Source organism: Canis aureus, chromosome X (genome assembly GCF_053574225.1).
Source record: "Canis aureus isolate CA01 chromosome X, VMU_Caureus_v.1.0, whole genome shotgun sequence".
Lineage (NCBI taxonomy): Eukaryota > Metazoa > Chordata > Mammalia > Carnivora > Canidae > Canis > Canis aureus.
Genome location: NC_135649.1, coordinates 32,826,395 through 32,840,644, shown reverse-complemented (window position 1 = coordinate 32,840,644; position 14,250 = coordinate 32,826,395). Strand labels below are relative to the sequence as shown.

At 42.6% G+C, this 14,250-nt stretch overlaps 1 protein-coding gene across 7 annotated transcripts in view; it reads left to right on the top strand.

The window, feature by feature from the left end:
* Positions 1-13,478, top strand: part of LONRF3 (LON peptidase N-terminal domain and ring finger 3) — a 40,182-nt gene extending 26,704 nt beyond the window's left edge. For 3 of the 7 annotated variants that reach the window (XM_077888341.1, XM_077888339.1, XM_077888336.1), the window contains 5 exons: positions 1,384-1,505; positions 3,377-3,535; positions 4,196-4,358; positions 5,574-5,723; positions 8,650-13,478. In XM_077888341.1, coding sequence (XP_077744467.1) covers positions 1,384-1,505; positions 3,377-3,535; positions 4,196-4,358; positions 5,574-5,723; positions 8,650-8,805 — 750 coding nt within the window. In that variant the 3' untranslated portion in view covers positions 8,806-13,478. The other 4 variants (XM_077888340.1, XM_077888338.1, XM_077888334.1 and 1 more) reach the window with 2 other exon arrangements.
* The last annotated feature ends 772 nt before the right edge of the window (positions 13,479-14,250 follow it).

Genomic DNA, 14,250 nt, shown 5'->3' with positions numbered 1-14,250 from the left:
GCACCTGGAGAAAACCACTGTTAACATTTTAGTATGTGGCTTTCCTGGGTTTTTGTTTTAGCATCAGCGGAGGAGTCACCTCTTTCTTGGATTAGCTACCTCCTGAGTCATTGCTTTTCCCCCAAAGATTGGGGCTGGGCAAAGCAGTTCATCTTCTGCAGTCAGGTGATGGCAGTGACTGAGAAGGCGTCCTAGAAGCAGATGCTGTGGGGTCCCAGACTCAGAGACTAGAAGATCTTATTGTCTGCCTCTGTGTATTGACATAGGGGCGCACTTAACACTATTTCCAAGAGAGAGAAATATTGTATTCCAATCCTGTTCACTGCGGAATAGATACATATGGGCCCATACTGGGAAAGGAAAAAGGGTCTCAAACCAGCAATTTTTATACTCAGGAGCTCCCCCTGCTGGATCTGTGTGGGTAGTGTCCATAGCAAGCAATTGGCAGATGTTTTTAACTCCCATTGTCTGGTTCATACAGTTGAATTCCCACTGCTTACAAATCCCTGGATACACATGAAGCATGGGTATCCAGAAGGATAGTAACAGTGACAAATATACCTGAGTTTGCTTCTGAATTCATGGTTTATAACATAATTTCAGTGATACCTAGATGATACATTTTTAAAACAAATAGACAAAATCACCAGTATTTAGCTGAAGTGCAAGGGGGGAAAATATTTAGATTGGCAATATCCAGAAGCCGAGAATTGGGGTGGGGTACAGTGGGGGTGGGATAGGTCAGGAAAAGATAAGTGCTTGAAAATGGCTTTTTTGTTCCCTAAACCTTTTTTTTTTTTTTTTAATTTTTATTTATTTATTTTATGATAGTCACAGAGAGAGAGAGAGAGAGGCAGAGACACAGGCAGAGGGAGAAGCAGGCTCCATGCACCGGGAGCCCGACGTGGGATTCGATCCCGGGTCTCCAGGATCCCGCCCTGGGCCAAAGGCAGGCGCCAAACCGCTGCGCCACCCAGGGATCCCTCCCTAAACCTTTTGACCACAGACTTTCAGTATATCCCAGATGGAGACCATTTTTTTGTGAGCTTGTAAATGCAGTAAGCAGAAAAAGGAAAGGGAAGGGTTTCCTCCCCTTTTGGACAAGAACATAATCTCAATTTGGTGTTTAGGAAAGCTGTGAGACTTTTTAAAACTTCAATGCAGGTCTTTTTCCCTTATTAAAATATTTTTGTCTAATTATAAAAGTAATTAGTTGCATGTAACATCCAGAGAATATACACATTATGATGTTATTAGCTGCTAATGTGTGGGTCCAAGTTACTCCAATATGTGGGTCACTGAGCTATTCTACTCATTATATCAGAAGTGCTTTGTGGTTTTCCAATGACTGCATAATATCTCATTGCCCTGTTCCCCCTATAGTGCTTGGCATCCAGAAAATATAGCAAAAATGTCATAATGGAAGAGCTAATAGCTAAATTCCTTCCAGAAGAACTCAAGGAACGAAGGCGGCTTTATGAAGAAGAGATGGAAGAACTTTCTAAGTATGTATATGCATGTTTCTCTTTTTTCAGTTTCACTCATAGCAGGTCACAGAATTGAATGTGCACATTTCGTACTAACTTTTCACTTGGCAATATCATGTTGGTAGCTTGACATTGGCCTTGGTGGGAGTATCTACACTACAGAAATTGGCAAATGCTATAAGCCAGAGCTTTACCCCCCACCATAAGCCAGTTGTTCAGTGCTTACCAGCACACCACTGAAGAAGCATAAGTCAAACCACAGACCAGGTCACATCTTGGCCCTTGTGACTGGGTGTTGCTGGTAGGAGTAAGTTGTAGTAGCTAAATCAGGGGAACTTATGGAGCATACAGAAGACTGCAAATACATTAGAAGGTACTATGAGGTTAAGAACTTTGGTGCCAGACATACCTGGGCTTTTGACCCAGTTTTGCCACAAAGTGAGTATACTTCGGGGCCTTAGGCAAGTCAATTGACCTCTCTGGGCCTCAATTTCCTCATCTGTAGCTTGGGAATAATCAGTTCTTACCTCACGGACTTCTTATGAAGATCAAATGAGCTGGTGCACGTAAGTACTTAATCAATGGTAATAGTGAGACTGCTGTTTGTTCTATGCCTCCTCTGCCAGGCACATGGGAGGTGAAGGGTAAGGATGGGAGATGGAAGTAGGGCTCCAAGCTTTCTGCTTGTCTCGAAGAATAGCTCACTGAGGAAAAGCAGGAGGCAGTCTCTCACTTCTGCCTCTCCTACTGCTGCCCTTCCACCTCCCAATCCCTAGTGGAATCCTCATAGCATTCTGGGGGCAAGGTTCCCGATGGCAAAAACTGCTCTGGTTTTCTGCCCACCCTGTAGAGAACGTTTCTAAACTGCCCCTGGTTTATTTGAGTAGGCCTCTTACTTCAAATGATGTTTGCTTGGGAAGCTAAAAATTAAATCCTTTTTTTCCCATTGACTTATATAGTAGATCTACTCAGGGCATCTTTATTTTTGATTCTTAAATTTGCCTCGGTCTCTCTGAGCCCTTTTCTCCAATATCATTTAATGCCTTATTAATAAACACTGGAAGATACCAGAGAAATATCTATTTGAAGAAATCCTAAACTTAATCCTTTGGGGATTTGGGAAGATGGTCTTATATCTATTGATAGTTTCCAGTATTGGACTTACCAGACAACAAAGAAAACAGTGATTCAGGAGGAGCTTGCCCAGTTGGTGGTTTCCCATCAGTCTGGGTGTCTGCATCTTCATGGGCACTTGCTGAAGGGCAGATTCCTGGGTCCTAACTCCAGAGCTAATATACCAGTATCTCTGGGGGTCCTGTAACCTGGTTGTCTGGATTTAAGGGCCCCTGGTGACTCTGATGCACGGGAGTGTTTGAGCATCACTGGGCTAGATTACACTTGCCCCTCTGTTGCTCCCGTCTCCTTCTAGCTGAGCCTGCCAAGCAGATCTCCTGGGGGCTTTGCAAATTTGAAATGCTTATGGAGAACTTGCAGAGATTTTTCCACCATCCCCCTGGAGAGCTAGGTTCACTTTTACCACCAGCAGGACACCTGAAGAGATTGTTTTGAGTAGAGAGCAGGAAAGAAAGAAAAAAAAATATGAGGTATAACTATCACCTACAACATGAAGGTACTATAGGATGTCTTTAGCCAAATTAGAACGTACAGGGTATCAGTTTCAGTCTCTCAGTACTCAGGCTAACCTCTGCATCAGGCAGTGGAACTCAGCCTGTAGTGTCGGTTGCATCACAGTATTTTTTTTTATCAGCCATCAAAACTTGAGGTCTTCTTGCCTTCCTGTGGGGGAACCACAAGGTGACGTTTGACCAACCTTTCTGTGTTCTGCTCCATTGCTTTGAGAAATCCACGTCATTTGCTCTTCCTGACAGCTTAAATAAGAACGTGCCTATTTTCGTGTGTACTATGGCCTATCCCACCGTTCCTTGTCCCCTGCACATCTTTGAGCCTTGTTACCGTCTGATGATTCGTAGATGCATTGAGACAGGCACAAGGCAGTTTGGCATGTGCCTTGGAGATCCTGTCAAAGGGTAAGTGAGGACCTATGTGAGTAAAGGGAGGTTGGGTGCAGAGGGATTTGGGTTTACTTTGGGATGCTCCCAGGAGATGGGGAGGCACAGCTCCTGAGATTTAGCCAGTTCGTGACCATGTGTGTTTGTAGAGACCAGGGTCTCCCTGGTCTCTATTTTACCATGTAATACGCTGCCTACCCGGATTAATCTTTTGTTAAATGAGGGGTATATACTATAAAATTTGTTTTACTGTAAGACTGTGGGCACTGGAGTCTTACTGCCTGGGTTTATATTCTGGCTTCAGCCTTTGAGCAAGTTTGACTTTGGGCAAATTACTTAACCTTTCTGTGACTCAATTTCCTTATCTGTAAAGTGGGTACAATAATAGCGCCTACCTCATTGGGTTTTTTGGGAAGATTGGTGAGTTAATACACATAGAGCACTGAGCACAGTACCTAACACATAGTATATGCTCAATAAATGAGAGCAGTTATATTATTACATAAAGATTTTTCTTTGCACAGGCACTGCCTGTTGTGTAGTTGCAGCTGTGGACCCCAGGACAGGCAAATAGGCAGAAGTCCCTCGAGGCACAGCCTAGGATTACAGAAATGGCTGGGGGCCAGGCCACAGAAATAAATGAAGAATTTAACTTTTTTATACATGCCTATTAAGCAGGTTCGCGGAGTATGGGTGTATCCTGGAGATCAGAAATGTTCAGTTCTTTGCTGATGGTCGCTCTGTGGTGGACAGTATAGGCAAGAGGCGCTTCAGGGTCCTCCACCAGGGCCAGCGAGATGGTTACAATACAGCCGACATTGAATACATTGAAGACCAAAAGGTAAGGGTGGCCAGTGCCAAGAATCCCAAAGCCAGGCTACCCGATAGCTTGGCACACAAAGATGTTTGCAAAAGAATTTCTCAGCACTGTTGAGGGCCTTGGGATTTCTCACCAAATTGTTACAGCAACACTGAAGGCTGCTGGATTGCTGCTCAATTTTAGAATGGCATCAGGAGCACTCCATGTCCAGGCTTTCCCTGCTTCATTCCTGAGTTGTATTCATGCATAAGAAATGCCAAGCCAGACCAACAACGCTGGGGCCCATTCAGCCTAGGAGTTAGGTCTTTGCCAGAGATACCAAGGGATAGATCTGGAGCGATGTCTATACATGTGCACTTTATTTATTGAGTTATTTATATTTTCAAACTTTTTCTTTGGAGATAATTGTGGATTCACACATACATGTGTATTTTTAAAAAATATTATATTTATTTATTTGACAGAGCACAAGCAGGGGAAATGGCAGGCAGAGGGAGAGGGAGAAACAGGCTCCCCGCTGAGCACGAAGCCCAATGCTGGGCTCAATACCAGGACCCTGGGATCATGACCTGAGCCAAAGGCAGACTCTTAACCGACTGAGCCACCCAGGCACCTCCATACATTTGTATTTTTAAATGTGCAACCTGGTTAAGAGTTCTTCCCTATAACCCATCATCCTGTAAAGCAGAAAGACACCATGTCTGGTTAATTCTTGGTGTTCTGGACTAATGAATAGAAGAGGTAAATAACCCATGTTCATTTATATTTACATTCACTACACAATACAAGATTAGTAAATGTTTGATCAACGAATGAATACATTTGACTTGCAAAATAGTTACACAGTGAGACACAGATACACTCATGTCTCTCTTCCCGCTGGACAATGGAAAAGCAGATATAAAACATGAAAAGGAGAGAGGCATAAAGCAGCATAAGCTAGTTTAACAGCACGCCTCCACCCAAGCCAGTTGGCATCTCTGGTTTTGTCTATCTTGCTGTTTCAGCTAATTTACCCAAAGGAACCTTTCTCCATCCTCTACCCTTGGCAGATGGGCAGTTACACACAGCCCATCCTCTGGCTGAGGAACCTTTCACACACCACACAGGAGAAGGCTGGGAGGGTGAGCCTTCCTAGAGAGGCAGGCTGGATTGCCCAAAGGGAGTCAGTGTCAGCAGCGGCTTTGGGAGCAGTGGAGAATATAGAGCGCTTCATTTCCACTTTGATACTTTCAGGTTCAAGGAGAAGATTGTGCAGAGCTCATGGGATTACATAATTGTGTCTATGAGCAGGCATCATCGTGGTTTCATTCGCTCAAATCATCTCTGAAGAATCGGATACTCAGTCACTTTGGTCCAATGCCAGAGAAAGATGCTGATCCCCAGGTATATAAAAATGTCTCTTTGTAATGGAATGCCCCCACCAGATGAGAGAACCTAGGGTTTGGGATTAGACGGGTGCATGGTTGCCATTTGGCAGAGCAAGTGCAGAGAGGAAGATGAGTCCAATTTGATATTGTTTGGCTGAGCAGTGGGCATCATGGGTAAGACCCAAAGGATCCCAAATCAGAATTGAAGTAATAAAGTAAAGTGGTAGGAACTTAGATCCAAAGACAGGTTTTAAGAAAGAAGCCAAGTGACAGATTGGGAACACAGACACCAACAACAGAAGAACCTTCTGTGGGAGTCCAGATTCACACCACGGTAATGTGTGGGAGTGACAAGATTCATGCAAAGGCCAGACTTAAGAGAAGGGTATCCTGGGAGCTAAGACCAAAAGCTTCCACTTCTGGGGAGCTTCATAACCCTCTCCCCCATTGCTGCAGGAGCTTGGATATGGGACCAGCTACCTTACAGGATTCCAACTGCAAGACCACAGAATCTTTTCACACCTGGGTCTCTCCCTACTTAGCCCTGTAGGTCTAGACCCTTGTCATTGTCTTCATCAGGGGTGAGCCGGTCATGAGCAAATAGACACAATCTTTAAATTTACCCTTGGCTGAATTACACTAGAAAGCAGTTCATTAGGTTCTACTGGATCAGTCTGTTTCCTGGGAGGACAGATCCATTTGAGATATCAAGTTGTAGATCAGAAGCTCTTCAGGGAAGTAGAGATAGTTAAGTTTCACAAAACTTTGCTTGCTTGGTATAAATCAGACAATATTCTCTCTAGAACAAGGCTGGAGATAACCTAGTCAAATATTTGCCCATGATCACCTTTCCTACATTCTGAGCTGGCTCCTCTACATCAGCACTCCCTGATTTCCTTGATTCTTTACTTAAGACTCATTCCCGACTCTTTTACAATAGTAACATAGAATATGTATGTTCTGATTTCCCTGCCAAGAGACTGATCCTTACCATTCTAGCTGTGTGAACTTGGGTAAGTCCCTTCCCTTTTCTCAACCTTTCTCCCAGCTCTAAAATGAGGGAGGTAGATGAAGAAATCTCTAAAGTCCCCTCTTCCTCTTGCATCTGGGCTATAAGACACCAATCTGTTCCCCAATGAGCTGAAACATCTCACTTTCTCCAGACCACAAAGGTGGCTCTTTTCCCCCATGCAAAGGCATCATGAATGTTGAAGGGAGAAAGGCCAGTCAGTACTTCCCAGTGACCTAGCTCCTGGCTCTGGGCCACTGTGACTCAGGACTACATCAGAGCTCTGAGCAAGCTCACGATCAAGTGTAATGTTCCCCTTCACCTTCTGGAAAGCATTCTCCCTCAGTCAGGCAGAAGGTAGCAATCAGCAATGATACAGCATCTTCCACAAGAGAAAACACAGATGCCACGGAGTGATTCATAAGGGCTCGATGACATAGAAAGCTGAAATCTTGGGTTCATTTCCTTTCTTATTAGAACTGTTATCATGTTGCTTTGGCAGCAGCAGCAAAAATAATAATAATAATAATAATAACAACAACAACAACAACAACAGCCAGTTTGATCCAGTCAGTGCTGCAGCCCCAGTGGTCCCATTAATAAAAATGTTCTGAGCCTCAGGAGATTTCTCAGAAAGAACCACAAGTATTAACATCAGCTTAAATATCTTTGTTAATAGCCCTGGGAAAAGAAGTTTAGAATATGTTAATTTCACATTCAGAACTAATAATAGGAGGGAGAGCCTGTTACAGATCACAGTGAGGGACAAAAAAGAATTCAAATGAAGCTACAGGCACAGAGAAGCCAAGAAAGAGCAAGGTTTGGGGGAGAATTAGGTGAACCAATTTGGAGGCAAATAGTCCCACATGTAGGTGGTCTGACCAAAATGAAATTCTCTATAGTCTAAACTTCTGAGAGTTGTGAGCTGAGAGCCCATTTCAGACTTTGTAGGAAATAAGTCGGTAGTGACTATATCATGTGCCGGTGAAGCTGCTGACAAGCAGAATTGGTGAAGAATTCGTGTGGAATGGGAAAGCTCTTTATTAAAAAGAAACCTGGGGACAGAATACATTTCTAATGTGAAGGTGTTTTCAAATTGGACTTTTTGCAAAGTGGGATTGTTGTACTTTTGGGCTATGGATCATAAGCTTTGGTTTCAGAGGAGGAGAAGCTAACTGTGGCCTTCTAGAGTGACACGGTGTGTGTACTATATTGCCTTCGGCCAGAAGCAAGAAAATAAAGGGAGTTAAGAGACATGCCAAGCACAAGGGATCATGGGAATTGAAGGCTCACATGTGGTGTGTGTCAGTCCAAAGAATCTAAATGGAATCTTCAAAGTAGAACAAATGGAGTAGTGAACATTCTAGCTCACAGAATCACACTGGCTAGGAGGTATAGGGTATCTGTTAGGATATTGATTTGTTTACTTTGACAACTACTAAAAATAACTAGAGGTAGCTTGAGCCAGATAGAGGGCTAGAGCAGCTCTATTCGATGAGATCATTCAGAAATCCAGTCTCGTTCATCACAAAGCTCTACCATCCTTAGAATGTTGCCCTGTCTTCCTGATAGAAGAAGGCTGATCATCACCATGTTCATGCTCTAGCTGAGGGGAAGAGAGAAAGAGTAAGGCAGAGGGCACATGCCCTGTTCCCAGAGCATGACCCAGAAGTTGCACATAGAACTTCCCTTTACATCTCATTAGCCAGAACTTTGTCTCATCGCCTCCCCTAACTGCAATGCAGCCTTTGTTTTCTGCGTGGCTACATGACCAGCTCAGGCAAGGAGGAAGTAGACCTGGGGGGTAAATAGCAGTGTTTACCTTACACAGAAGCAGTTCCACCTGGGATATTTACCTTGTGGCTTGGGAAACCTGCAGACTGATCTCATTTCTGTGGGAATAGGATGAACCCATCGTGTTTTTCTGTTGTAGATTAACCCGAATGGTCCAGCCTGGTGCTGGTGGACCTTAGCAGTTCTTCCATTGGAAAGCCGAGCTCAGCTCCCATTCCTAGCAATGAGGTCCTTAAAGGATAGACTGAACGGTATTCGGCGAGTCCTGGCCTTTATATCCCGAAACCAAAACTAGTGAGAGTGGATTGCTGGAGAGGAGCTCCCATCCTCCCCACCACCCATGGGGGGAGTCATCTTGTAAATATATCTAATTGCAATAACATCTTAACAGAAGGAAGTATCAAATAGGCATTTCCCTGCTGTTGATCACAGAGAGAAATTATGTCGAAAGACCAAAAGCATGGGACCTGTTTGAAACTTTCTGTCTTAAGATGCTTCTTGACATGCTGCACAACTACATGCTCAGCAGAGGTGTTTAAAAGCCCAGAAAAAAAAATTAATTTGATTTCAACATAAACTTCTCTGAAAGTTTAAAGTGGTTTTGCTTTTAATTTTCTTTCTTGCATAGTTAAGTGTGTGATTGAAATGTGAAGAACAGATACTAATAATGTTGCTGTGTTATTTCACTGACTTGAGTTCTCATTCCAAATGGTTCAGGTTTTATACAGTATTGTGTAAAATAATGTTCATCCTTCTTTCTGTTTTAATAATTTATTTTTTGCACTACTGTATCCTTTTTTCTACAAGTATGTAACTATTTAAGTGTTCGTTACTGAAAAGCCAGTTGCTTTATTTATTAACGTGGTTTACCATTTACCAAGGGGGAAGTAACAGTATTAGAAATGTGCCATTTTTGCTTTTATCACATTTTACTATGTTTGATCCCAGTTCTTGAGCCATTTTTCTATCTACCCCATTGGATGCTTAAAGGAAGTTCAGAGTGACATTGAGATCACCAATCTTCACAGGTTCCATTTGACTTTCAGTTTGAATTCAACAATATAAAATACATAAGCGATTTGGTATACGTTATAGAATAAGCCATGGTAAAGTAAAATAAAACATGTTCTATATGTTATACAGAGCAGGGCTGAAGGAATGCTTTTCCTTGAATGAAGAGTTGAATCAGAGGAGCATCATTTAGTATGATCTATTATAGGCATTTATCTCAACAGTCTAATTCTAAAGGTAAATCATTTCCCCTCAGTGCAGTTAGGAGTGGGATTTTGAGGCAGGATGATATTTAACCCTTCAGAGGGAATGGTTTTCACTTTGTCACATCATAGCCTCCATATCCCACCTCTTCTCAGGGCTCTGAGATTCACAACCTGGCTAACATGTGTAGAAACACATGAAAAGGGGCTGTTTGTTACTACAAGTATAAAGAAGCCAGTAGAAAAAGTAAAACCCTTAAAAAAAACAAACTGTTGTTTTGGTTTGTAAATCTCTTTAAAGGAAACAGTGGTTTTTATCTAAGCACTGCCTTTCCTCCTAGCTGCTGTGGGCCAAAGATTTCAATATAGGGGAAGAATAGTGAGTAAGAAGGTAAGAAGGAGCTCCTGTTTAGCCTGCTTTGTGCTGGTGTGATTCCTTTAGTGCCAGGAGAATCTGAGAAATGCCATGAGAATGGGGTATACAGTGATGGAGTAAAGAGATTAGGGCAGGCAAGAAGTGAATCCTACCATTCGCACTGTCTTGCAAATGATCCCCTTACAGATGCTAAACGGATGCAGTGCAGCCCATCCACCTCATTGAGAAGAGGTGAGTGCCTCATGTAACCAATCTGACTTCTTCCGTCCTCACCTCTGGCCAGAAACAGAGAAGGGAGAGTGAGGTGATCCAGGCAACAGAAAAAAGATTCACATAAGCAGAAACCAAATGATCTTTTCTGTACTTCCTAAGTGGATGCTATATGTCAGAGCATTATGTTACCAGGCTTGATGTTTGCAGCCAGACTTAGCTAGTGAAGAATGGAAGTATAGGCATGGTCATTGCCTAAGCAAACTCTACAAGGCTCAGGGAGTGGGAAATTAAAGGCTCCCCCTCCCACTCGGTGCCCAACCACTAATCGTAGCACAGTCCTAGTAAAATATTCTCCTGTTATCTAGTGTAAATGCAGCAAAGAAAATGTCATAAGCATCTCCCCTTGGTAGATGTTTTTGTTTTGTGATTTAACTTGTTTTTGAGCCCACAGGTTCCTCATATAGCAAATGGTAGTAATTATCACATATAGGGTTGTTATGAACGTTATATAAGGTAGTATATGTAAATCACTTAGCAGAGTGCCTAGCACCTATGAGACATTAAAAACATAATAGCCATGATTAGGTTATTCATGGTCATAGAATATCATCAAGGGCCCACATTTGCATAAAACACTGGCTTTATACACAGTACCCATATCTACCCCCTTTAAATGTGGTTGGAGGGATCCACACCACTGATTCTGAGACCATAACTTGATGCTTTACAGTTAATTCCTTTTAGAGCCAGGTCTGCTTGGGAAAATGAAAAGACTAGAAAACAAATGAGGTTAGAGACAAAGGAGACTTCTAGGCCAGTACATTTTCCCTATTTCAGTAGGACTAAAAAGTAGTGCTCTTTGGAGGTCTAGAATTTCTGATATAGTGGAAACCTGAAGTTCTACCTCCGTTAGAATAACCAATTCATCGCTTCTTTTTTTAAGATTTTATTTATTTATGAGACACACAGAGAGAGAAAGAGAGAGAGAGAGAGAGGGAGAGAGGGAGGGAGAAGCAGGCTCCATTCAGGGAGCCCAACGACGTGGGACTCTATCCCGGATCTCCAGGATCACGCCCTGGGCTGAAGGCGGCGCTAAACCACTGAGCCACCCCGGCTGCCCATTTTGCTGCCAAGTTCTGGTATAAAGAGTGTACAGAGAAAAAACATAAGCCTAAGTCTAGGCCAGAAGTACAAGACTTCCCCTTTGGTAGATAGTGCCGTTTATTTGGTTAATTTTCTTATCATAACCTAGATTATTTTCTCTGTGTTTGTGTGTGTGTGTGTGTGTGTATATATATATATATATGTGTGTGTGTGTGTATACATACGTATATATATGGTACCAAGCAGATATTATGCCTTTCTGCTTTGTACTGTACCACTGCTGCTAGCTAATAACCAGCAAAATGTAGAAAATGAACAATGATAAACTAATTCTCTGTAGACATCCTGGAGAAAAGAGTGCCTGCCCCTGACTTAATGGAGCAGAGAACTGACTATGTTGAGAATTTGCCTTTTCCGAAGGCTGACTGCTTCTAGCCCCATGGCATTTCCAGCTCTGCCTGTGGGGCTGGCCTGGCTCAGATAATCCCCTGTGACTGGCCATTGGAGCAGTGGAGCTCCTGAGGCTGGTTCACAGCACCCAGAGGTCTCTTACTGTCAACAGATTGCATGCTGTTGATAGACCAAAATCCATCGGGGATTGTGTTCCCCCCTGCTAACTCCTTTTCCAAATTGGGAGCTTCATTTAAGGACTCATTCCTTGAGTTCCCAACATAATTGACTTTGCATCCATTTCTGTTTACCAAGGCAAAATCATATCAGAAGTGTATAATGTAGATACAAATGGAAGGCAGCCCAAATAATGGAAAAGGACACATTTTTTCAGCCCATCTGGGGCTTGAGAAATGAGGCTTTGATTTATGATTGAAAGCAGTTCTGAAAAGCAGCCAGCTGCATGGGTTTCAGTTTGTGGCCCTTCCTGAGTGCAGAGAGAAAAAAGGAAAAGGAGTCACATAAAGTGTACACATTCAGTTCCTCTTAGAACGATAGCTCCCACTGTTCAACTGTTTAAGATTCTGGATAGTGCACATCCAGAGGTGAAATAAAGACATTTTCACTTATAAATGCGCTAAGTTAACCTTGAGAGAGAAGTGCCTGTAATCTCTGTTTTTGGTGTCATTTGAAAGCTTTTGCTTCATGACTCTATAGCCGTTTAAAAATTTGTTGCAGCAAATGTGATTAACAGAAGTTTACAAAGCACCACTGTAGCTTATGCGTCATGTTCAAAATTGCCTAACATTTATCTATTGTCAAAGCAACAATAAACAACAAAATAAAAGGAGAGCAAATAGGTCAATGTGGCATCATAGGCTTATCTTAGATAAACTAGTTCCATCATTTCATGTAGCCCTCAGTCATGCCAGGATTAAAATATCAAGCAAACCACTCAAACAGTCACAAATATGTCTGTGTGTTTGTTAGTCTAGTTGTTTGTTCAGCAGCCATTTTATTTTCGCACTGTAATAAACTGAAAGGGGAATTAAGATAATGCTTCCCCCCCATTGCTATTCAACTACCTCTATATGCTTGGTTTCTCTTTAGGGATTTCTTTCCTCCGGATCTGTACAAAAATGCAGTTTCAGCTTATCTATGTTGTAACAACAATGTGATTGATACAGACAGTTGCTGTGAAAGCTGTTCATTCATTAGAAATGTTTACTGTTGTTTCACTTTGTATCTAACGAAACTGTACCCGTAACCTTAGGTCAAGAATGACCCAAAATAAGTTATCATTTTGTTGGAAGCAGAATAAAAAGGAAAGCTATCAGACCATCTATTTTGTTCTTGTTCCTGTTTGCTTATAATACATTTGACCAGATCTTTCAAGAAAGTAGACTTGCCCTCAGAGAGTAAGCTCTCATGTATTTGAGAGTGAGGCTGCCGTGAGTTAGTTAATGTGACTGATATGTTAGAAAATCTGGCCATAAACTGTTTTTTAAAAATGCACCAGAAAATCCTGTTAAAGACTTATGTTGTAAACATTTTTGCCAACAATCCACCCTGGGTTTGTTTGTAAATCTGTTCGTATGTTGAGTTTGCTTAAAGCAGAATACACTACCTACTCTGTTTTCTCTGCCATTATAAAATGTTTGTGAAAAACAAGTTACGTGTTTTTATTTCCATTAAACCAAGTCTCCACGATAGGCTAAAGCTAAGGCCCAAAGCGCAAACCTTTTGACAAGAAAATTGGTCAAACTGCCTGGGATAGTGAGCGATATTGACCGAGCTGAGTCCAGCAAGAGAGATTCAGCAACCTCTCCTTTTCGGTACCAGTTTTAGTCTCCTGCCATCAGTGACTTTGCACAAGTTCTGTTTTGCCCCTGGGAAACAAAGTACAAGTGGAGCTGGGACAATTAGAATGATAGCAAATCCCACTTGGCTTGACCTTTGTGTGACAAGGTCTTTTGGGTAATTGAGAAAAAGGAGAACTCCTGACCACGTAGATCCCAGTAGATCCAGGAGGAGACACTTGGCTCTTTTGGAGTTGTGTGCCCAGTCTGCCACTCTCTGGCGGTCAGGAGATAGAGCGCACCCTGGCCAAAGGCACGGTCTTCCCTCTCAGGCAGTCCTGCCCAGAATGCCTGCACAACCCTCTCTGGAGAACTGCATTGGGTCATCTAAAAAGAAGGTCTCATTTGCAGTTGTCTTCCTGGCCTTGAGCAAAGCCAAAACCAACACTTTCTGCTGCTTTTCTGGGATCCACCCTGGCACAGCTCCTATGAGTTCTCTGGGGCCAAAGATGCCACCCTGGAGGAACGCCCAGTTTCAAAATGAGATCAGAGCAAGAAAAGGAAAGAACAAATGCCCTAGACCCACAGGCTACCAGATACTTCAACTTTTCCTTCCTCTCTCTGATGATTTCATCACTCCCAGG